At 42.0% G+C, this 25,668-nt stretch overlaps 1 protein-coding gene and 1 long non-coding RNA gene across 2 annotated transcripts in view; both read right to left on the bottom strand.

Annotated features, from left to right (window-relative positions):
• Window positions 1–593: 593 nt before the first annotated feature.
• The window catches only part of LOC135493445 (uncharacterized), a 42,987-nt gene continuing 17,912 nt past the window's right edge, over window positions 594–25,668 (bottom strand). Inside the window, exon 3 of the long non-coding RNA XR_010448240.1 lies at window positions 594–693. This is a non-coding gene — a long non-coding RNA (uncharacterized LOC135493445). The remainder of the gene's footprint in view (window positions 694–25,668) is intronic.
• Window positions 20,683–24,656, bottom strand: LOC135493716 (uncharacterized). The gene is made up of 2 exons (XM_064781245.1): window positions 24,507–24,656; window positions 20,683–24,050 (listed from the first exon to the last, which is right to left on the bottom strand). The coding sequence occupies exon 2, from the start codon at window positions 23,987–23,989 to the stop codon at window positions 22,664–22,666; it is 1,326 nt and encodes a 441-aa protein (XP_064637315.1). The 5' UTR covers window positions 23,990–24,050; window positions 24,507–24,656; the 3' UTR covers window positions 20,683–22,663.

Here is a 25,668-nt window from a genome sequence, read left to right as displayed (position 1 = left end):
GACGAGAAAAAGTTGCATCTTGGCAGAAGATTGAGGATGTCACGAAAGACTATTAGGATGCCACAGATAACGTCACGTTTGACAAACTTGCACGAGTGGTCAGAGAAGTTCATTTCCTTTGATGCCGAGGTAGGAACGCTGGCAACCTCTTCAGAGAATGCAGATAACAATTTACGATTATCTTTGCTTGAAAAGTGGCCTTTTGCGGATTCTGAAATCAGATATCTCTGTGATGAAAGATGAGGTGATGAAGTACGAGAACCCGATTGGGTGGGTATAGATCCCTTTACTGTAATTTCATGGTCCCTGGTTTCTCCGAGGCTAGACCTTAGAGTGACCAGCTACTGGCCCTGGTTTCTCTGGGTTTGACCTTAGAGTGACCAGCTGCAGGTCCTGGTTTCTCCGAGGCTAGACCTTAGAGTGACCAGCTACTGGCCCTGGTTTCTCTGGGTTTGACCTTAGAGTGACCAGCTGCAGGTCCTGGTTTCTCCGAGGCTAGACCTTAGAGTGACCAGCTATACTGGTTCTGGTTAGGGGATTTAGCCTCAGAGTGACCATCGACAACAAACACTTCGTGATCTGTACTCACCCAGTACTGAAGAGGTGGTATCCAGCAGTTTTGACGACTCCTCTTCTTCGTATATCTTGTTGCCGAGGAACGACCCACCGCCCAAATCTATACCGGACAGACGCCTGAAAGAGAAAAAGAGAACTTTCTATACAAACATTTTTACTTATTTCTCTTAACTGACTTATGTCATGGTTCTAGATAATCTTGAAGAAAACCAAATGGTGGTGCTGTTTGGAACAATACCTTTCATCCGTTTATCTGGGGTTACCAAGAAAGGGACGTTCGTAGATATTCTCTAACGAGTTTGGTTTGCGTACACTTCTGCTGAAAAATGATAAATCACCACTAGTTCTGGTCATATCTCAGTTGCAATGATCATATCGGTTGAGAATTATTCCTCTGCTGTGCCATCCTAACGCTTAATGGTGTTGATATTTACCCTATTAATAAATCACCATTAAGAGAAAGTCAACAATTCGCTGAAACGATACACATTAGTCCCATGGTGAGCTCTTTCGAATAAGCCAGTGTTCTATTGTTGATAATATGATACTATGATATATAGATACATGTGTATGTGTATGGTTAAGTAACGTACAACGTAGTTACGTATGGTATAACGTCAACTGCGGATTTCGTTAACAATGTTACAAAATAATTCTTATTGGCTCTAATGAACCTTCGGGACGAATCAGAATCAGGCATCAATTTATAGAGGATTTTTCTCTCAACTCGGTTGACTCCATAGATCGCGCCGCATCTGTCCATCTTCCCTTGATTCATGCGTTCGAGCGATTCATTTGTAAGACTTCTCCGAGCATCGTAGCGAGATACCACAAAAACGCGATCCCTTCCATCTTATCATCGGTGACTCCGCCACAGATGATAGAGCCATGCATTTCATCACCTGTGTCAGTGCAGATCTCTCGAAGATGAATCGCCATTCTGTTAAAGTGATTGGCTATCGATACGCAAGGAATATCTCTTGTCCAATCAAAGGGCGGGTTAGGTAAACTCGCCATATATCTCGCACTCAATATGGCTTCTTGCGCACTTTCTTTGCACTTTTAGTATCGTTGTGACTTGACAGAAGGAAATAAGTAATAACAGTGTTTAGCCTTTAGTGACCCTTTCGTCAACCTGATCTGAGGCTGGCCATTGATTATCTAAATAATCGATTTCTGTCCAGTTTGGCCTTTAACGCTGGTTACAACAATCGGCTATTGTTACCGTGTTACACTTTACGCGTACATGTCTGTACACAACAAACAAACAAAAAGCGCAGGAGGGTGGAATACTGGAAAAATAGATTAGTAATTGTTGACCTCTGGTATTTCTCTTCTATTTGATATGAAAAGTTCACAAAGAGTTCATTGAGTTTAGTTCGCGTAACTGCGTATTTTGCCACAGTTATTTGGGAAAATACCGCTTTTTGCTTCATCACCGTCCTTTTAGACCTTTATTCATAAACAGCCTCTGTGACAACGCGCTCTTCTCTCGACCAACCATCCTCGACAAAAAACCTCGTCGACAGACTACGTATAGCAATGTTATTTTAAAGTACACCCTAGATTTATCCAAGTGACAAATTCTTGGCTTGGGTGATATTTCTGAGAAGATTTAGAATATGCTTCACTACACTATAAACTCCCTATTGCAGTTGCTAAAACTGGTATAAAACACACAATACAGTCATTACTATGATAGTATTTGCTGAGCAAGATTTGCCGTTATATTTATTTTATGTTACGACTGCTTGTCGGAATTGTCATTTATTGTAACCAGACACGACTGATCTGCCGGAAAGATGTGATGGACATATTCATTTGGATCGATATACTTTCCATTATCTGCCTTTAGATCTCCAGTCATCACAGTTAGATCAGGTTGACTAAACGATTTACACTAATTACACATATTGAAAAAAAGGTTTGTGGCAGAAAAGTGTAGCCTTTGTATTGCGAGTACTCCACTTGTATATGATGTTGACATTGTAAGGTTTCTTCTGGTATTTACAATACAATACAATACAATAAAAACTTGTAAGGCGCTCAAATCCAGCAATTAAACTGTTCGAGTGCGCCCCCTAGCGAGCAAAGTACTTCTGAAATTGGACCGTCTTTAGAGTGTTCCTGAAAGCAAGGAGTGACTGAGTGTCCCGTAGATTACAATAAAAACTTGTACAGCTTAGAAACTTCCACAGTTGGGGAGCCAGAAAACTGAAGGCACGCCCACCAAATGATGTAGTCTTTGAACGCGGCACAGATAGGAGATTCTTGTCAGATGGTCGGAGTGACCTCGATGGGGTGTATAACGGTAACCGGAAAAACGCCGACCGACCGACCGACCGACCGACCGACTGACCTGCCGAAAAACGCTGACCGACCGACCTTCCGACCTACCAACCCAAGGAGTTTCGTAGTTGAGTCACAGGTCTCATAAGTCAATGTTATATATCCAATCCACGATAGCAGGTCATGTGAAATGAAATCGTAAACAAGCGCACGTGCGCTGGTCAAATGACAACAAATGCATGTTGCGCGTTGCAGTTCATGCATCGGTCGAGACACTCGAGTAGAAAAACTACAGTGCATAGATTAGGCCCAAATCATGTTTTTATATCCACCGACCATGTAGACAAAGCATATCTTTAGAGTATCGTTATCAGTTCCTTACCGCGTGGGCCCGTTTTCCCGGTATAATTGACTGGAGATGCTGCTGTCAGACACGTCGGACTCCATCACGTCCATTGCGCTGGGCACTACACAGATACATGTGCTATAGAGAAGCGAAACGGATACTGCATATGACGGTAGGTTGGCTGGTCAGTCGGTCGGTCGGTCGGTCGGTCGGTCGGCGTTTTTCCGGTTACCGTGTATAACTGCAAAAGATCCTGCAGGTAATCAGGGGCAATACCATTTACCGCCTTGTAGACTAGAGTTAGCACCTTGAACTCGATACGACACTCGATATTTGACCAAATTGCTTACATGTATTATGTTTTAAATTATATACCGTGGCAAATGAATTCAAGTTCCTCCCAAAACAATCACCACACCTCATATTCATTATAATTGTAAGTTGCATAAACCATTGTTCTTGAATTGACACAGAGGCCAAATACGTTGGAACAATGTTGGCTTTCCATTACTGGACGTTAGATCACCAAACGTAAAAAAACCGTTAGGATTCACCAAAGGGTCTGCGTAATTGGTTGCCAATAAAATACCTTTTTTATCTGACAACTCTTTCTGATTGTTTGACCTCGTGTTCTGCGCTGTTTACCTTGACGAGAAACCATTACGAAAGTTTTATAGAACGGAAGGATCACTGAGAAAATGCTGTCGTGGTAAAGGAATGTGGCATTTCTTCCCTCTCATACCTTTTCCGATATACATGTACCACATTTTCATCGAAATACCGCCCAGAGATTTCTATGGTATCAGCACGGTGGCGATTGAAATCATATACCGGTTACCGGCCACGATAGACCCGCCAGACTCCTTTGTCGCATCAGAATGTGAGGGGCGGAAGGATTTGAGCCTTGGTCCTCTTTTATGTGTCCACACGCTATACATCCATGATTGAACTGAGCCGACTATATACAGTAAAAAAAGCACATCAAATGCATACTCTATCGTAAAAAACCCGGTTTCTTTCAATCCTAATTGGCTTCAAATTCAACAATCTCTCATACACGCCCGGGGATTGAAATCATAAGTCATTATCGAAACTGATTAAAGCCTGTTTAGCAAAGTTGTCAATGACTTCTTATTCGTGTAGGATGGATACTAATACATACCGAGCCTTGAGATTACAATTATTACAAAAAAAGATAGTAATCATATTTTTAAAAAAATTATTCTGACGTTTATTGACTATTTCTTGACGCGGCACTGATTATTACCCCATGTGCGATATCATCAAACTGACACAATACAAATATATGCAATCTAATGCATTACCTACTGGCCCTGGGATGAGGTCGGTCGTCTGCTTCGGGGAATATTCTTCAATTAGTGCATCACATGGAGAAAGAGCGAGTCTTTTTTCTTAGTTATTATTCCATCTCGAAGACCTTATAGTTCAATGATCAACAATGTCAAGGTGTGTTAGTACAGTTAGAACAAGGGTGTTCATTGGAAATGGCTGTAAACTTTTGCACCTAGTCTTGCGATCCGCCAAGATTTTTGAAGCCACTCGGTGAGCAACGTATATTTTCCACAAAGGGCGTCACTGGGGGTGCAGGGTGAAGTCTTATCAGCATTTTCTAGTGACACAGGCATGAACCTTATCAGAACATACCTGGTCTATCACCGAAAAATAACCAAGATCATTCTATGTAGACGCTACTGAGCCGTTTGAAAGGTGTACAACATGACTGTATAGTATAGTGAAACCGACTGAATAGCGTCTACACAGATTATAACTGTTGCTCGTCAGCGGTCTCGAAAATATTCGCGCCATCTATAAAATTTAGTCAACATCGCAAGTATCACTTCGACTGTGTGGCTTCAGTACTGTACCGTAAGAAGAGAACATCCAATAATTCCTCAAGTTGTCTGGCTACAGGCCACGGCTCGCAACCCATCGTCCAATCGTCCAATTATAACCTGAGACTGATACATCGGTGTCAGTGATCATGGTCATGGGCTAATCCTATTATGAACGAGGAGAATCGCAGGACCACATCGGATTAGGGATTGGGAGCATGATGACTCGTACGGCAATGAGGTTATTCGGCAAACATATCGCAATCATGCAAAGGAGTGGGATGACGCGTGCATGATGATAATGAGCAGTTGGGGTAACCTGTATGGAAAAGGAGGGAGCTGCCGGGAAGGTATGAATACACCCTGTCCTTTAAACGTAACAGTTATATTGTATTTGATCCCTGTCGTATCTTCTTGTCCTCTTGATATTCTGGTTTGACCCCTACTTATTCAACCAAAGGTACCACGTCCCTATTACCATGATAACATGCACACGGTATTGACGGACTCCCTTTGGCATTCATGATCTGTTATCGGCACTTTGATTATCCTAATGAAAACTTGCTCGTGTCATTACTTATGTCCAATAAAAGTATAAAGCCACCTGCAAACTCCCATAGCAAGTTGGCTTAGTGGAATAAAGAGGCTAATTTATTGCATATATAGCAGATCGATGATTCGTCTGGTGTCGCCAAATGGTTAACCAATGACGGTAGTTTCGAAAGTGTCTGGCTGGTTCTGTCAAAGAAAAATTGTTACTGTACACCGCTGGCAGGTTCCAATCTACCGCTAATAGCCGCCCGGTGATGGGTCTCAGTCGAAAATTGGATAATTTAGAAACCACTTGGCTCCGAGTAAATAAAGAGTGAGCGTCGTCCAATTTTCTTGAGTTGCAGTGTCTACATCTGCTGATGACTCGACACATTTACACCACCGGCACTGCTCATCTTCGGTAGGCGATGTGGGGACATAAATCAGCTGGATGAGTATTTGGCTCTTAATGACTCCCCGTAAGAACTTTCAGCAAAAATACGCCCCGCGAAAACCTACCGTCACATCTCGCAGCAAAATGTCCTCTCAGTCAGTCAGTCCTGATTACTTAAGACGGAATTTTGCGGCAAGAGTCTAACGGTAGGTTTACGGGAGTATATTTTTAGCGGGAAGTAATTTAATGAGTGATTAGTAAGTGGTGAAACTGAGGCTATTCTATGACTTCTTCCTATTAAGACATCTACACAGAAGGTACGACTTGATATCATCGCGGAATTTCTTACAAGTTACAAAATAGAGGAAGAAATTGACAGAACAATTTAACTGGTAAAACAACAAAGATGCAACATAAGATAACGCCCGTTGTTTAATTTGGGATGTCGTGAGAGCTGACGGGTCTAAAAACGCCTCCCAGACGAGCACGTGTACAACGAATGGCAACACTGCAACCAAGAAGGCCAAGGTCACCGCCATTACCATCACCATGATGTTGTTATCGTCGTTATTTCTTGTGTCAGTTTTACAAATGCCATCACCGCCGGCTTTTCTGCGGAACATCGAAACGCAGATTACGGTGTTTAGAAAAAGTAGGACGAAGAATGGTAAAATAAAGGAAACTACGGAATGAGATAAGTCATAGATGACGAAGGTTTCTCGGGGTTTTAGGGTGTTGACGCACTCGAGTTGGTGGTGCTGGTTTTCTCTGGCCTGACTGTAGATCAGGTCCGGAATGGCATACACGAAAAAAATCACGCTTGCGCTGATGTAGAATATCTTCGTCGCATTAAATGTGGTCCAAGGTGCTGCTTGGAGTGGGAACACTACAGCTATGAATCTTATCGAAGTGATCGCGATTATTGTCCAGGCGGACATCTCCGGTGTAAAATTGATGACAAAACTGATGATAGCGCAAAAAGGATCGCCGAATAGGGCGATCGTTCTTTCCATGGCGTTTTCCGTCATGATGATCGCCATGGCTATTAGAGTGACGCTGTCGATTCCGGCGAGGACTTTCAGGTAAAGACAACTTACGTGGCGGCGATACTGCGGAAGGGACAGGACGACAACGACGAAGATGTTGTTGATACAGCCGTAAATTGAAATAATTGGAGCGACATATTTGCTGATGATGTGCAAAATGAAGCCAAAGGTATCAACGGAGGACTCATCGTCACGATTGGAATACACCAATGTCCATTTTGGTTGGTTTTTCGATCCCGCAGTGAATAGTTCGATTTCTGCATCGAAGACCATGGTTGTTGTGATAGAAGAAAAAAAGGTAACTATTCGACAAACCAGTTAGAAGAGAATGGCCTCAGTGAGAAATTTCATATGGGTGCATGTAGTTCATTTCGTTCACCATACATTGTACCTTGGACGACGACTGGTTCCATCAATGTAATGTAGAAGGACTCGCCACCGGAAGTGATGAAAAAACTTCTGCTTTATCCAGACTGAGACTGTTAATCCTTTTCCTTATCACTCAGACAGGATTTTGCATGAAATATTAAACAGCTATTCTGGATTTCAGATCGGTGGAGGAGGGCTCGCCGCCTACCTCCCCGGCACTGCCTTGTATTAAAGTTCATCAGTTGGCAGCCGATTACAAGTTCATTAACACAGCAGACGACACGAAGATCTAAAGCTTCGATGTATTGATAGTGTTTAAGCTTTCTGTCATGAACAAGATCCTTTTAAATAGCAAAATGTCAATAATAGATTTGCCATCATAACAAGAGCACTGAAGCACGTGATCTCATCACGTGACCTGCAATGATAAAGTTAGACACTGCACTGTTGTCAGCTATTTTTGGCTTAATTGTTCTGTTCTGTTTCTGAAACGATCTATTAATAGTTCCAATATGCAAATGCATAAGGGAACATGCAAAATGGCACGTTGAACGCCCTAAATGAACCGTTTGTTATATTTTGTTTATACTAGTACCCTGGACCAATCAGCGCCAGTGCGAGAGTGTGCTGCTGACCATCTGCGAGAAGGGGAATATCACGTGATGAACACATACCGTAAAGAAGGCGAAACGGATCGTCACAACACCCAATGCAATCTGACGGAAGATTGAGCCCACATTTATGGTACTGGGCAATGACCACTTTCATCAACAACAGAAGCCAACGAATTACTTTGTTTTTTTCAGTGGCCGCCCCGCGAAATCTTTTCATCCCGCCAATCAGTAGCCTGATTAATTGAGCCTGTCCGGGTACTTCTGGCGGGATCACCTGTGGTGGAGGCAATCAGCGAGGGCTTACCGCACGGGCCCGCCTCGACTCTCATAATTGAGGCTTGACCTTATGTAAGACCAGAGGTAAATCACTTTCTGTCGACTTGTACCCGTCATCTATCATGTCTATTCGGCTTATAATTGATCCTCGATGATTATTACGACAAATCGGTGTATATTTCTACGTGTTAGGTTGTCACAAACTTTTAGTCTTGATGACCTACTTGTATTTGTTTATTTCCTTCAAAACACGCTGATATGGGAAGCTTAGTAACTGAAACTAGTCTCCGTGACTTTCAGCTTGGTCCTGTTGGTGTGTAGGTTTTCGTCGGTGTTTGACGTAACGACGGATAAGCTGGTTCGTCCCCCGAAGAAAATTAACAGCAAGTGATACGTTGATGACCACGCCATCATCCTGGCATAAAACTAGCTCGGCAGCTGCTCGATTAACGTTGAGTACGGGACGGTGAAGCCACCCTATATATTCAGACGTAGCCTTCTCCAGAAGCTCTACAAGAAATTCCCGACGTGATCGCAGATGGCAGCATGTCAATCGGCTTAATTCCCTGGTGTGTGCGTGGGCGGTTGTTATCGCCATCTCAGAGGTTATTTGAACTACGCTGTTGTCATCCTGAGACCAGACGGGTTTTTTACTCCTACATCATATTTCAAATAATGTAAAAAAAACAGGTCGTCCTCGTGAATACCGGTATCGGGTGCCACTTTGAAGAGGCCTCTTGGGGTGCCATATATTGCATGTATTATGATTGGCTATTTATACACCATGAACAGTGTCATTTAAATGTTATTGTATGCACAGGTCGTCACAGTCATTGGCTAAAGATCTGTAAGCCACACCAGCGAGTATTTCTAATGTTTTATCAGTCAATGTTCCAGGGCGGTATGGGAAGCGGCACTTTGCTGATTGTGCATGACAACTCACAATAAAGGCGGGACCAGGGCCTATTCAGTCCTACTGGTAAATCTGTGGACCTCCATAATATATGGTCCTACTTTTATAGTGCAGAAAGGATCGGCTACTGGTATTCACGAAGACATCCCGCATTTGGTATAGAATGAATGAATTGAAAAACTTATATTGGGCGCCTTTCCGTGGTCCACCACGCTCAAGGCGCCACCCCCCCTAAATAGTCCTCAAACAAGGTAGTTTTGAGTTGCCTCTTAAATGATGTTTCTGGTAGAGCCCTGACGGAAACAGGAAGTTTGTTCCACAGGTATGGGCCACAGCATGAGAAGCTGCGGTCACCATACCTGGACTTACTTCTTTTGATTTTAAGCGCCTTGAACGTGGTGGACCTCGTACAGCCGCTTGTCGCCACCAGCAAATCTGACAGGTACATCGGACCCCCACTGCTCACTACTGTCTTGTGTACAAGAGTCAGAATTTTGTAAACGACTCTTGCCTTGACAGGAAGCCAATAGGGCAGAGACTACAGAGCCAGGCCATAACAGGGATATACTTTTTGATAATTAATTTTAGGAAATATTGTGTCAGTGACCAGTTTAGAACTTGTATTCTAATAGGCCCATATCAGTCCGCGAGTGACGATTTGATGGCAATCCTGTACACAAATCAATTTTTCTCAGGCAATCGGTATTGGAATATTTTGAATTTTTACTATTATTTTGATAAAAGCCTCTTTATAACACATATAAAATTTAGTGGGAATTAAAGCACCCTTGGTGTACTTTTTTCACCAACCTATGTTCATTAAAATGTACACAGAATGTACACGCTGGCTAATAGAGGTCTCTGGCCTATAGTTTGAAATATCGAGGCGGAGTATATTGAAACCACTTGTGCCAGGATGCGGCGCCGTTAATGGGAAAGCATGAATTCTACGTGAATTTTTGCCAAAGTTTGATGGCCTAAATTCCTTTGAGAGCACGTGCTTTTATAATTCGCGATGGTTAAAGGAGCGCTAAGCCTTCATGCACAACAAAATGGCGGGCTGGGTACTCTCGTAACGACGTAGTTACACGACTGCGCAGGAGGGAAAATCATGACTTTGACACTGTTTTTCTTTGGTGAACCAGCGAGTCTTTAACCATAATAATGACTTATTGACGGTGCCGCTAATTTCAACCATTATCAATCCAATTTACGAGAATTCTACGGCAACCTCGTTCTTCGAATGAGCCTGGTAAGCTATTAAGCCGTTGAGACAAAATTTCTGGCTGATTAAAATGAGATAGAAAGACGTTAAGATTGTTGCGAAGAACCCCTGTAGAAGAACACCGCAGCGGTGTCGCAAGTTGACAAGGGACACTGCCCTTTACCAAAATGTAGGATACATATTGGAAAAGGTAAATTGTTGTTGATTACCAAATCGAATATGTTCTCAAAAGTTCACTGACAAAGAAGACTCATGTCACGACATGAACGAAGAACTTAGATCGCCCGTGTATGTAGTAGTGTGTTTCGTTTAAGAATCCTGTAAAAATCTTGCTCATATGCCTGTATAAAAGGCTACTAAGAGTTCCTGTTGGCTGGTGACATGACAATGAATGAAGTGGCGATGGGCACTGAAATTCGTTACATTATTAGTTACCACTTTTCCTTCAAGCACCTTTAAACGAGGTTTTACTCGACTCCTTTCTATCATGTTAAATGCACGTGCCATTGGAAATAACAATGTTTTAACGACATTGTAAGATGGTTAGCGGCTGCTAATACCCACCCCCGTTGTTAGCGTGGAAGTGACGGCGTATCCTAATGAGATATCTCAGATTTTTCGTTTGCTGGGATGTTGTCAGAAGAAGAAAAATCATTCTTAACAATACCCCTCAAGCTTGAAAGGAATGAAGAAGAGAACTTAAGGTGCAATCACATTACAGCATGAGGTTTTTCCACTCTTGGTTTCATGTTTCGAACTGATGCTGCTGATGGAACCGCTTGGAGAATATGCAATTTGATATGTGCATGTATATTGTAAACGTATGCACCGGTACATGCACACAACATTTTGAGAAATAAACTAGTAGAGAAATTAGAAGAGGTAAAAAAATCGTCGTAAAGCAAAGGGAAATCTGTTAATTCTAATAACTGATTACACGAATATAATCCAAATATTGTTAGCCAAGAAAGGATAAAACACTCTCGCCGTGTGGGAATAGTATCATATCATCTTTTCCATGAAAACAAACACCCTTGCAAATCCTATTTTATAAAAACAGACTTTCAAAAACCCACGTCGTATCGTCCTGGCTGACAACCAACGGTTAGATTGCTATCGTTCTAGTGACTTATCATGAGCCACGCTACTTTTCTAAATGCAACTGACGTGCGAACTGGCAACCGGAAAAGCCTTATCAAAGCCGTCTGGAGTTCTTTCACGACATTCTACCAGCAGGCGAGGGGGACCGGTGTAGCAGGATTTTCTGCTGCTGTGGCTCAGTAATTGGCTATATCATGCAAGTACAACCGGTATAAATAATATAATACAACGTTCATAGTAAGTTGGAGACACAGGCATGTGCCTCTACTGTGTATGTATCACGTATGATGTATACGAAGGAATTGCCACCGCCTGTGTACATTTTAACTATGGGTAAGCTATATGATGGATGCCTACATAAGGATTTTTTCTCCCGTTATGGATATGGGCATGGCTAGTCTGAAACAAGACTGTTCTCTCGGATATCAATACAAGACCAATATTTCATCCCCGTCTGGCGCTGTCACAGCCAGTGTCTTATTAAAAGCTACCAAGACCAAATAAATCACACGATAAAGAAAAAATACTTGGCCGACCCAGGGTGATGTCATGTATAAGTAAATCAGTAGGATCGGTCCGGAATAGACTCCTTTATGAAGACGAAGACTTTCAGAGTCATCTGAAACATAGAATTATAGAGTTCAATCCGACATCCACTGCAGCAAGAGTCTCTATCCATTCTTGACTGTAGCCATAGCTAAGTTAAATACCATACAATATAGGCAGCTTATTCTTCATAACACCAATCCCTGACTTAACCAGACCAAGGCTTAGATAAAGTGACAAAGTAACTTTCCTCATGTTGGTTGACATGAAGGCCCAATACAGTCCCTGTAAATGGTCTTGGTCTTTTCCAAATGACGGGATGTCAGTCTGGATTGGTTGCGCTTGTCCACGGTTTTCCTTCGTGTTGAAGCCCTGAATAACGGATCGTGCGAATATATCTTCCTCAAGTGAGAGATCTACATGGTTGATCAGTACAACATGTAACACACGCCATTCTGCTTTCTATTAGTTGGCCAGCATGTCTTAAATAGACCCAATTTTCGTCAGTTTGGTCACGAAATTGATTGGCAGTTGCCGTGGATACTCTTAATCTCAATGATTCTCATGACACTGCGAACGGAGAAAATTGCACGGATAGAGACCAAAATACCAAATGAAAGGACTAGATGCATGGGCCATGTAGGTCAGATTAAGTTACACAAAATTGACCACAGGGGTCTCTCCTATCGAAATGTACATCGAACTGCATGAACGAGGGATATCTTTATCGCTGAATAAAACACGAACCCCTAAGTACTGTGCATGTAAGACACCCGACGATCACCATTTTATCCCTCTAGCTCCTCCTTTAAAAGAGGATCGGATGACGATTTTTATTATTCTCACATAACGTTAAAACGGTAGTAAAAGGGATCACTGGCCCAAGACTTCTCTTGAGGATAACTGTCATAATAATTTATGAAGAATACGATATTCGAAAAAGGCTTCGATCACATTTTAACAAAAGAAAAGAGAATGCATAATAAGTATAATTTTTTAATTGGTAGTACCACTCTGAGGAATTATTCCCTCCGTGATTGACGCCGGATATTTCAAAAGAATTTGAGACCTGGTTGCTGTTATCGTCGCAAATTAACGACTTTAAAAATTGCTCAAGGCAGGAATCGTATACATGCATGTTGATGAAATATAGTGCTTTTTAGTTGCCTCAAATTGGGGCAACTGAACATTGAAACAATTGAGAGGATCTGACAAAATTTTACGACATAGACCAATACATTCGATATCAATTTGTTTGCCTGCCATTAAACAAACGATGACACTCTTGGACACCACTATAAAAAGCTAATGCCACCAGTTTAATTATCAAAGAATGATGATGGACATGGCTAATGGATAATGCATGGCTAATGCATGGCTAATGCATTGAACAAACAGTCGTTCACTAGTGGTGTATCCAAACATTTTATGATATCATGATATCATGATGTGAAATTCATTCAATTACGCCTGGTCTCGTACTTTATCAACATGAATGAATAAAAAAAGTAAGAGAAAAAAATATGCTGTGGATACACGGGGAGTCGAACCCGTGACCATCAGATCGAAAGACCAGCATTCTAACCATTGAACCACAGAGGTTTTTTATGTCAGGTTGGAGATTTTCTTCGCGTCTAAAAGCCAGGCTATGGCGACATGAACCTTGTGTGAAATAGAGCGACATTTTTATTTCACACAAACTTCAGATCGCCATGATGTTGAATTCGTTGAGAATTTTTCGTGTGGTTGCCACTTTGATGGAGGACTTACCAGCAATAAATTATAGTCTCCAACTCGTTCTTTGATGTTAATTTTCCTGCATGCCGAAAGGCAGGCGATAACCCTCGCCCCAAATAACGTTATGCACAGAGTTTCAAATAGCCTGGCGTATCAAAAGGATATGGTACGAGGTTGCTTTTACGCGAACAGGAGTGAAATATTTGCCAGGGGTCATTCTCACGCAATTTGTAAAAGCACTCTAGACGTTAAGAGTGGACACTCTAGGGGAATTAGACGAACGGTTTTAATTAAATTCGAGGAAATGCAGGAAAGAAGACATGAGCAGAAGATAAAGTTCAAGCAAATTGCAGAAGCCTTTGTTTTACCATAAGGGAATTTTCTGTGTCTATGGCTTTTCTTGTTTAGATACCTTTTTTCGTGAAATGTTTTACGGTGACCGATATCCCCAAGCGTGGAGCAGTCATGACGATGGGAATCTCGGCTGGTTCAAAACTCTCCATTCTTAAAGCGTTTCAAGAGAGGCTTCCTTTTCAAAGGTCACTCTTTGTGCGATTGCGTCCTTGACCCACATGCGCGACCAGATCAGAGCATGTCCATTGATATCAAAAAGGAGTGTGATTGCCCGATGTACACATGTCACATATTACAACTACATGTATAATGGCCATAATAAATCACCGAGCACAGAAGAGCCACACCTGATTTCCATCCGTAAGCATTCCGATTGATTGATTACAATGTAGTGCAAGCCTGGTCGCATTAAGCCGATCAGTCAGTGTTTAATCTTTGGTTGTTGGTTCGCGAACACCATGAATGATAAACATGAAATACAAGGACAGTGCCATCTAATGTATGTCCGCTGAGCACCGTGCTCTGTGGTTGTTCCCCATGTGTCAGTGTTTCCAAACAATAGGCAGCTAGAGAGACCACGACTTTTCAATAGGGGGGATACACAGAAAAACTTGTCAATCTATTTTTGAGCGTTCCCAAACAATGAGGGGAAACACTCACACACGGGAAACACTCACATATATTACACCGGTAATGTATTTGCAAGTGCAATGTATTGCACGTGTAAACGCAATGTTCTAGAAACTGCACGTGTACACAATGTATTAAGATTGGCGAAAAACACCATCAATAACTGATAAACAAGAGCAGCATTTTCGCCAATAGTTTCATCACCAGCGAGAGCGACAGTGGCACAGCTTCTGGAAGATTGATCCAATCTGATGCCCTGTGCGACATGATTCATTGCCAACAATTTGGTCCGTAATCTATCTTTTGGACGTGCATTTGTACAGCCAGTCTGTGTATATTCCGTTCTATTCGTCAAGTTATGTAAATACAACAACGTTTATTTTAACCAAATCCCCAATCTCATGCACAGTATTGTTGTCATGATCTATAGGTAAAAAAATGATTTCATATCTCCTTTAATTTATATGCATGTGATATGACTTGCAGGCGTGCTACTATAATTGTCGACGTATTTGTTTTTTCTCATGCACACGAACACCAGTACGCGTCTCCATTTCCTAGCAATGTACAGAAAATATCGAACTTTGGCAGATGGTTCATCCACCTCATCACCGTGGCTCTTCATTTCCAGCCACCGACCAACCAACATCCCTTGACCAGCCTGGAAAGTCGCGACTGTGACAGTCGCACGTCACCAGCAAGATGAATCCAGCTTTTACTGAAGCCAGATTTTCCAATACAAATCCAGCAGCTTAGAAACTTTTTTGCGTATGTACATGTACATGTACATGTATGGAGAATTTAGTCTTTTCCTTCATTTAACTATCAAACTTAATCTACTCCATAACATATCGAACGCACTGGACACTAATCGACCAACGTAAACAATGGACAGGAAGCAATTTAAGATAGTTAATGGATTTGAATCGGATTAACGACCAATGCACCCACCACTCAATCACATAGGCTCGAGTTGGCATTTGAAATCGAGTTGACATTTAAGACGGAATCTGTCAATTATTCAAGGAAATATCACATGAAACATGGGCATGTCATTTATGGGAGAAAAGCTTTTATTTATTAAACCATTTTTACGTTACTTAAAAGTAATCGACTATTCTGATACATGTACAATAAATGTAGTTAACCTTTAACGAAGCTTACCATAATTCGCAGGTTTAGAGACGTCTTTTTCAACGAACATTTTGATAAAAACTTGAATCTGTTAATTACTAAATGCCAGTCCCATCCCTACCCCACCCATCTTTTTATTGGGAATATAATACATTGCAGTTGATCATGAATCACCATAAGAGACACATATTGTACGCAGGATTATCCTAGATTAGGTGTTATGATTTTTACTGGCTTCCTGGCGACCGATACTGACCAACCTAGTTGGCGAAAAATACCGTTACCTTCAAAGTAGACATTTCCACTTATGCCGTATCAGTGACTGACGCCATAGCCCATGATCGAAGACCAACCCCAACCGGTCCCGATTTGAAAACTGTTGACACGATGATCATTTGCCCTCGCCCTCGTCCGTACCGGAGAATTAGGGGATTCGCGATATATCTATATGAGATATATTAGCAATCACTTTCTAAGCCATAATATCGACGGGATCGCGATCATGATCGGCGTATTACGAAACTGATGGGGAGGACTCAGCACAATTATTACTCTGACGTTTTGAGTGGTTTTTTTGGAGATGGTTGTAACAAAACGTGTTTGGCGTGTCGAAAGGTTTAAGCGAGGGGAATTGAAACAAACAAAAAACAACTAAAACGATTTCCATAAGAAATGATTAATGCATTGCGGTTTTCTTTTTATTTCGTTTTTCGAAAGCACAGCTGGTGTACGTGCAGCATTTGAAAATGTCCTCCTGGAAAAAGGCCTATCGCATTCTCCGGGAATATGGCGTATGGCTCTATAAAGACATGACTGTCAATAGTTTAGAGATCAAAGCGTATACTAGAATCATTCCCCCCCCCCGAACATTCTATCCTATAGAAAATGTCAAACCTTTACTCAAGTGATAAAGTTTGAAATGTTCCAGGATACGATGTCCGGAGAACAATGATTCTATCAAAGTGCGATATAATCTCTGAGCTATTGACAATATAGCCTCTCAATAGAACCTATACCATAATCCGTCAGAATACACAATATAGGGGCGTACGCTTTATCCAGGTTCCTTCGTGTACACCGGCGCAAACCAACAATTTTTATCAATTGGTATTTTTCTACGTGCCAGGAAAAAATGAGCCAGAAGAAGTGCCACAACTCTCGAATTAAAACAACAACCACGTTTCAAGATAAACTCAAAGCGTACTATCAGCTTTAAGAGCGGAAATGTTCAACAGGATACGTTTTATCATGCTATTCCAGTAACTGTTCCCCGATAGAAGCAGTAAAAGACACCATAAAATGACATTTTCGACTCTGATCGCATCAATATCGCACATCATCTCTTGGCCTCCGTTCATCAATCACAGGAACGTCGTCAACCAGTTACGTGCTGGAAAAGCCACCATCATCACGTCCTTCGCGCTTCTCTATCCGGTTACGTCTATGCTATACCGGATGAGCTGGCCCCAGGATCGAAACAGCCCGTTCTCTAGAAAGGAATACCTTACCAAGCAAACACAAAAAGGATGGCGGGACAGAGTTGACTTGGACACAGCATACGGACTAAGACATTTGTTTTCCTTCTTTTAAATAGGGCAGACTGCGAAACTGCATGCTGCACCATGAATGCCAAATTTAGCCTGATTTTTAAATACCAGTGGTCACGAACCTAACAAATGCTTCGGCCAACATAGGCCTCGTATCTCATACATGAAGTGACTTTTTCACATTTGTTTGGTTGATAGTTTGACATTTTAAAATAGTTTCAATCATATATATTGTTTTCATCACAATTACCAAGACCTTACGTAAGAAGAAAACGCACACGCGGTGTCAATCATGACTTCTACATCAATTACATGTATATATTAACCCGTCCAATGTCATGATTAATTATGGAACAGCAGTGCATTCGATTTGGAAGCAGCATTCAGACAGTATACAATCCATAATAACACTGATACATAATCGAATATCCCTTCTAGAGAATTGATTGTTAACAGGCTATTCACTAGGTTGTAATAGGAAGAGAAGTATTGTGCCTGACCAAATAGATTTTCATGACACGGGTCGTGTCCTGTCATCAATAAAATGCCTTAAAGGAGAAGGGCGATCGTTACTACTGTTGGTCCAGGAAAATAGAAATGCAGTTACAAGATGCCGTAAGGCAGCTATGCATACGAATAAGTTGAAACTCGGTATTTATATATACAGGTCGTCTTCATGAATACCGGTATTGGGTGCCATTATGAAAAGGCCTCCTCGGGTGCCATTATATTGCATGTACATGTACAGTGGAACCCCGGTCGGCGACCACCTCAGTAACGCGACCACCCCGCGAACACGACCAAAATTCTCCGGTCCCGAATGGTTTTCTCTCTAATTCTCATTAACTGGCCCTCGCTAACACGACCACCCCGGTACCCAGACCGCGACCACCAGCTTGGTCGGTCCCAAACTGCAAATTAACCCCGCTAACGCGACCATGAGGCCTAATTGCCGTAATCAACCATGACCGCATCGTATCAATTGGCACCTTCTCGCAAATCCGTGTTGATAGTTAGCACCTCGAACACAATGACCATGGGAATCCATATGAAAATAAATGATGTGTAAGTGAGTTTGATCAAATGTAAGCGCAAATAAAATGAAGAATAAACTTTCTTTTCGACTCACGGTTTGTTTTTCATCATTTAGTATTAAATGATGTCAAGAGGCATGCACACGTAGTTTTTAGGACAAATAAATTATGTTGATTAGTAAGAGTACCGATACTCAAAGTAAAGAATGCTTACTACGTCGTAATATTGATAAAATACGTTTTTAAAAAGATGATTTAATCAGTACCAGTTCAAATTGGCTGAAGTTAAAGCAGGAAGACATCAGGAATAATTCTCAACATCTTCTCACATCACCTCTCTCAATGTTAGCGGGAATATTAGCTTGACATCAAGAAGGGCAGCTGCCGATGGTGTGAATGACATGCTTGCTCTAATTAGCATGCTCAAGTTTTAATGTAATGTTTGGTCTAATTAGCTCTCGTCAGTTTATTTACTCATTTACATAAGTTGTAAATTAAACGCAAAACACTCAAGAAAATGATTTTTTATTCGTGATATACACACAAATTATCGAATCACCCGGTGGCGTAGTCATTAATGCATGTCAATGTACACACAGCATATCTGCTAGGACGATGTTTTGGCGGGAAAACCTACTTTTGATTCTTAAATTCACTAACGCGACCACCCCGGTAACACGACCACTTCGGCTTAGTCCCTTGGGAGGTCGTGTTACCGGGGTTCCACTGTATTATAATTGGCTATTTATACTTCATGAATGTTATTGTATGCCAAGGTCGTCACAGTCTGTAAGCCACACCAGCGGGCATCATTTGGAAGCAGCATTCAGAGAGTATACAATCCATAATAACACTGATACATAATCGAATATCCCTTCTAGAGAATTGATTGTTAACAGGCTATACACTAGGTTGTAATAGGAACAGAAGTATTGTGCCTGACCGGGTCGATTTTCATGACACGGGTCGTGTCCTGTCATCAATAAAATGCCTTAAAGGAGAAGGGCGATGGTCCAGGAAAATAGAAATGCAGTTACAAGATGCCGTAAGACAGCTATGCATACGAATAGGTTGAAACTCGGTATTTATATATACAGGTCGTCCTCATGAATACCGGTATTGGGGGCTTGTGGTATTCGACTCGATGACTCGACGACGCGATGACTCGATGACGCGATCCGGTTGGAATCTTTTTAAAGAATATCACTGCTTGGACTGTAATTTATACATAGAATCATAAGTGGAGGAAAATAAAAAAGAACCGATCATTACCAACCCCTTTCCAGCTGTTTTCACCGTATCTAATCCGACCATTTTTCGTTTCCTACAAGTTCGCATTTTTGATAAAACCATACGCCATGTTGCTATGCAAGCCACTGGTATCTTACCGTCAATACAGCTAATACACCTAAATATAGCTGGTTCAGATCAACCTCCTACCCAGGATCTTTACGAGCAGAAATTCCAATGTTAAAATGACACGCGAGTTCCTGGAGACAAGGTTGGCTCTGGATATCCGTTCAGCACGGCAATATTAAATGTCCTATACACCTTTCCAGAAATGGGGCGCTGAGTGTCCGAAATAGTGATGTCATAATAGGCCTGTGGTGGAGGGACAAAGGAGATAGTCATGGTTGACCAACACACTTGAATGCCTTTAATGACGGACAAGGGGGAAAAAGTTAGTTCCAATGCAAGCCACCAATTTCGGAAAGCATGTATAGGGGCTGATGTATTGGGGGGGGGGGGGGGGCAGATGTCAAGGGACAGAAGAGGGACTGAGTGACTGAGTCTAAAAAACTGCACATATGCGAAATTCCGATTCTTGACAGACTACCACATGACATCTGACATTGGCCACTAGAAGCTTGTTTGTCAATTAAATCTCCGGTCATTTTGCATGCTATGAAACTTCCACGAGTCCTTTAAATATCAAAATCAATCGCGGGGACCAATCTTCAGTGGCCATGGCTGGGGGGGGGGGGGGGGACATCCTTCCACATACCGTAGCTTGGTATGGGAAGGCCGAGCTAAAACCTCTGCTGTTGCAGCGGTAGCCCGGAGACCAGGATCATGGGATTCCGTATTTTAGCAAAATCCATAGCAACGATCGCGTCATCGAGCCATCGCGTCGTCGAGTCATCGAGTCGAATACCACAAGCCGGTATTGGGTGCCAATTTGAAGAGGCCTCCTGGGTGCCATTATATTGCATGTTTAAAGTTTAAAGTTTAAAGTTAGGGTTTATAGTCTGATATCAACTACGATATAGGTTATCATCCGACTTTACACTTTAACCCCGGTGTAACATCTGTGGTTGTTCCCCATGTTTCAGTGTTTCCAAACAATAGGCAGCTAGAGAGACCATGACTTTTCAATAGGGGGGATACACAGAAAAACTTGTCAATCTATTTTTGAGAGTTCCCAAACAATGAGGGGAAACACTCAAAAACAGAAACACTCAAAAACGTTACACCGGTCTGTCCTGAAACCTTTCAGTAGACCACAGATGAGCTGCTCAACCAGCGTTATTATAATTGGCTATTTATACTTCATGAATGTTATTGTATGCCAAGGTCGTCACAGTCTGTAAGCCACACCAGCGGGTATTTCTAATGTTTTGTTAGTCAATGTTCAAAGCGGCGCTTTGCAGATTGTGCATGACAAGTCACAATAAATACGGGACCATGGCCTACTTAGTCCTACTGGTACCTTTTGTTGACCTCGAAATGTATTGTGCTACTTTTGTAGTATAGAAAGGATAGACTACCGGTATTCAGGAGGACATCCCGCAGTACATATGTATTTGTATATCTGTTTCCACAGCGGCACTGGTGAAATTTATATAAGTACATCATAATTACAATTTATATCAACTACGTCATAATTACGATTTTCATAATTGGAAATTTTCAAATGTAATTACAAATTTCCAATTTTTAATGAACGGTGGTGGCCTTTAATTATCTACCTCGTTACCGATGTCTTGCCGAATGTCAACGAACATGTCATTATCGTCTAATCTACCAAATCTACCTATATGTCATGGATCATCTAATCTATACTGTTGCATTATAATCTATAATGTATATATATATGCGTGTACATTGTACATGAATGTTATTCCCCAAAGGAAATATCATCCTTACCCGTAAAATTTCGACATTTGTACCATTTTCAGAAAAATAGCTTCAACGTTGGAATCAATTAGAAATTGATTTGATATCAGTGAAATATCTTAACATAAAGGTTTTACTGTTGGCCCGATTGATCAGATGTTTGGAGAATTAGCCGGTTTTTAGTATTTGGGCGATGGCATTGTATGGTTAACACAATAATACGGAATTTGGGTACATCCCGATTTGCTATGAAACTCACGTACATTGTACGACATAATCCACATTCATTGTTCCATTATACCACAATCTTTCCAGTTTATTGAAAGATTCTGATTATACTAAGCATCCCTTCCTCCACCGCACTGTCACGTCTTTTCAAGCGTTATAAGCTTACTCGGAGCTAAATAATGATTACTAGAAAATTGCACATCAGAGGAGTAATGATGTCAAATGTCTTTTGTGCGCAGTTGGAATTGCTGAGGATAAAACCAAGTGCGGACATTTCAGATAAATGATTGGAGATGGAATGTGAGTTTACATTCCGTCTGTATGGTTAATGGCCATTTCACAATGAATAAAAATGGTCTTTCGGCAGATGGTGGCCAGTCATTTTAGCGGAAATTGTTTGGGATACGTATCCTAGTCCAGAACAGGAAATAACCTTCTAACAGCATGATATTAGTTTTCAAATCTACTGCGGATAAACAGATATCCATACCTACATGTATCCACACCACCACGCCATCACCCTAAGCTGCATAATCCATGTTTGTAACTATGCAGAGACACCAAATACCAAACGACTTCCAACAGAAATACTGCCCCAGTAAATACATCATACCAGCCATAATGACCTTCAAAATATACATTGTACAATATGCATACCGTGTATGTTCTACTTTAACGACAATATCCGATCATTGTCAATGCCTATACTCTCTCTTTAAGCTCATTCGTGCATGTGAAACAGACTCTAACGTATAAGGGCAGCCTGAGGAAACTGCAACCACGTAAGAATAGCCAAAGCGTAGTTAATCGGCTGACGATTCATGATCACCGCTGGCTTGTTCGCTAAAATGTGTGGTTATGGTTGCCGGAAGTGGCAACGATTCACTCATCAGTGGTATTCCAACTCTCCGGCAATAGCCATCAAATTTTCTCAACAATTCCTCCGTAATGGCTGGTTTTTTAAGCCCGTTGCGCCCCTGGCGGCTAAACGAGGTACCACGCTGAGAATCACGCTGCATGGCCTTGACCGCGTCCGTCGCATACTTTTCAGGTATATCGCAGTGCCTGAGGAGTTTTCTGCAAACCTCGTGCGGACACTTCATGAAATCATCATATTTCAATGCAGCAATTTTAATCCCAGATCTCTGATATTCTAGATAGCAGTATATCAGCCAACAGATGTGGAGGCAGCCATAGTGGAGGAAATCGTGTTGTTCTGCTTCATCTTTCATCCATTCCATGCCTTCTGTATCTCCGAACATGATGCTCGGGGAAGGAACATCTGCAAACCGAAAAATCTTGTCGAGAACATTAGTTTCACTGGTTGTCTGACGCCATGATATTAAGGTATCTAGGTAATCGCGGTACATGAACAATTGGATAACATTCGGAAAGATGGATGCGACAGCGGGAATGTGCACAACGCAAGCACATCTTGTTTTTATGAAAAGACACTTAACGTCTCGCTGCTGTAGTGGTTTACAAATCATCCTAAACGTGCTCCTGAATAGAAGTTCGTACTCGTCTTTCGGCAACTTCAACCTGAAGTTATTACACGCCGATATGCCTTCAGGTTCACTCACTGATAAAACGCCAGGGCATCTCTCAAACATCTGCGATACAAGAGTAGAACCGCATCTCCCAGTGTTAGAGAGCAAGATGACCTTGACCTCTGGGTCGCCAACCTCGTCTGCTAGTCTGTGGAATGCCCATATCGGCATGGTAATGTATTGCATGGCGTGATTGTACTGAGCGAGGTAAAAGAACGGGCCGTGGTCAGAATGGAAGATGTCCAGATTTGGTGCCGTAACAACAAAGGTAGCGTTGTCCTTATCAACAGCGTAGAGGGATACGTTGTCTTGTAGCACGCACCTAGGGTGGTCGAGTCGCATTTTGAGGCCAAAGAAATCACGGGCTGATGTCGTGGAGAACTCACCCACTTTTGCTTTGAAGGTCACGTCATATACCTGTGCGGACATTTCGTACAAGTCACCATCTTGTATCCGTTTCAACATGGCAGCGTTTCCGGAAAAGCGTCTCCAAACCGCTCTGATTGCGAAAATAATTTCGGTAACTGTAAGGTAGATAAGGTAACGGACGTTGATGACAACTAGACTCTTCGTCGCCATCTTGCAGGATGTATTAAGTGTCGTCTGTCTCTTTTGTTTTTTTACCTTTTTTCAGCGGAAACTGGAAAAAAATCTGTTATACTGATTATCTATTATGTAAATGAGAATAGCTAAGAGCAGTTCCACGGTATGACTGCACAAAGTTGTGCAATGTGGTTGCACTTCTTACTTCAAACGCATTGGATATGTGGCATCGAAACAGCTGTCGTCATCATCTTCCACAGCTGCAACTAAGCGAAGATTGGACGAGCGTTGCGGAGCAATTAGCATTGGTTTAGAAGTAATTATGTATGGTGCATGCCACGTTCATAGTTCATTTCCACCTATCGATCATTAGAACTAAACGACGGCTGCATGTTCCAACCACAGTGAGTTGAAATCTGTGACGTCTCCGAGAATGGTAATAAAGTGTTGAAGGTTCGTCGACTTGACTCTAGAATGGTTAAATTTGAGCGACTTCAACAGGCAGACAGTGCACGCAAAATTTCCAAAAACTATTTTATACTTGGCTACTTACTCTCAAGTTACTCTTTAAGTATCTATTGTACTCCAAATCGGATCACAAATCTATATAATAATACTGGAAGGGGGACGAATAAAGTCACACTTAAAGGCCTTGGATCGCCTTGAAATTTTGCATGAATGGACACTGTCAATTCTCCTTACCACTCACAGAAGCCAAGCCATTGCTGTTAAGTTATGCAGGGGCTTAATCGATTATCTGCACTCCCTGTGGGGTGAATAACATTACTTTTTGAACAGCTGGCTGTAGGGGGATGATTGGAACAGCCGGTATACCTGCTGACCTGCTGAACCCAGTTTAATGTTATTTTCAATCCACGATTGCAGGTCACCTGATTTTCGAGATTTCGGGGGAAATGAAAATGTGTGCAGGTCAAATGTAAACAAAAAATGTATTTTTGGTACTTTTGGTCGCTGGACTTGGGTTTTCCCGCAGTTAGGAGCTGGGGTCAAATAGGTGGTCTATTGTTTATGGGTGCTGTTTTAGTCAGAGCTAGCCCTTGATTATGAAGGGATTTTCAAATTAAGGTGACCATGGTCTGTGTATGTGCTCACCACAGCTTTCAATACTTGATGTATCTGAAGAGGCGCGCTGAACCTGACATAGCTTTATCAAAGAGCTGCTCATGGTGCTGAACTTTTAGCTTGCCTGTCGACTAAGTGCCTTGCCCGAGCCATTGCTACATGTGGGAGGAGCACTCGCATTTTAAGGTTAGAGTAGTGATAAAACAATTGGTTCGAGCCATTTGGAAGCCAACATGTGAAGGCCTATCTGAGTTCTCCTTCTTCTCCGTATAAAAAGGGGCATATTGCTGACTAAGGAACGAGGCATATTGACATTGCCTCATCATCTCTATCGGACCAATACTTGACTTGCCAATCTCAGCTCGACGCCGAACTGCAGCGCCACTCGCGGACAAAGATAGAACAACTCGACATTTTTTTCACCGGTTTTCTTGCTGCACATGCGTACCAGCGTCATCTTTTGTTGATTTCCGCTGGTACGCATGCGCAGCGAGAAAACCGGTGAAAAAAATGTCGAGTTGTTCTATCTTTGTCCGCGAGTGGCGCTGCAGTTCGGCGTCGAGCTGAGTTTGGCAAGTCAAGTATTGACTTACTTTTTTATGCACGCATACAGTACGCCACAGCTAGGTCTG

Source organism: Lineus longissimus, chromosome 9, assembly GCF_910592395.1.
Source record: "Lineus longissimus chromosome 9, tnLinLong1.2, whole genome shotgun sequence".
In the NCBI taxonomy this organism is placed as follows: Eukaryota; Metazoa; Nemertea; class Pilidiophora; order Heteronemertea; family Lineidae; genus Lineus; species Lineus longissimus.
The sequence above is the reverse complement of the archived record's forward strand: the minus strand, read 5'-3'. Positions and strand labels throughout refer to the sequence as shown.

Coding starts and splice junctions, on each gene's coding strand:
- LOC135493716 (XM_064781245.1), bottom strand. CDS start 23,989: ATGGCGACGAAGAGTCTAGTTGTCATCAACGTCCGTTACCTTATCTAC.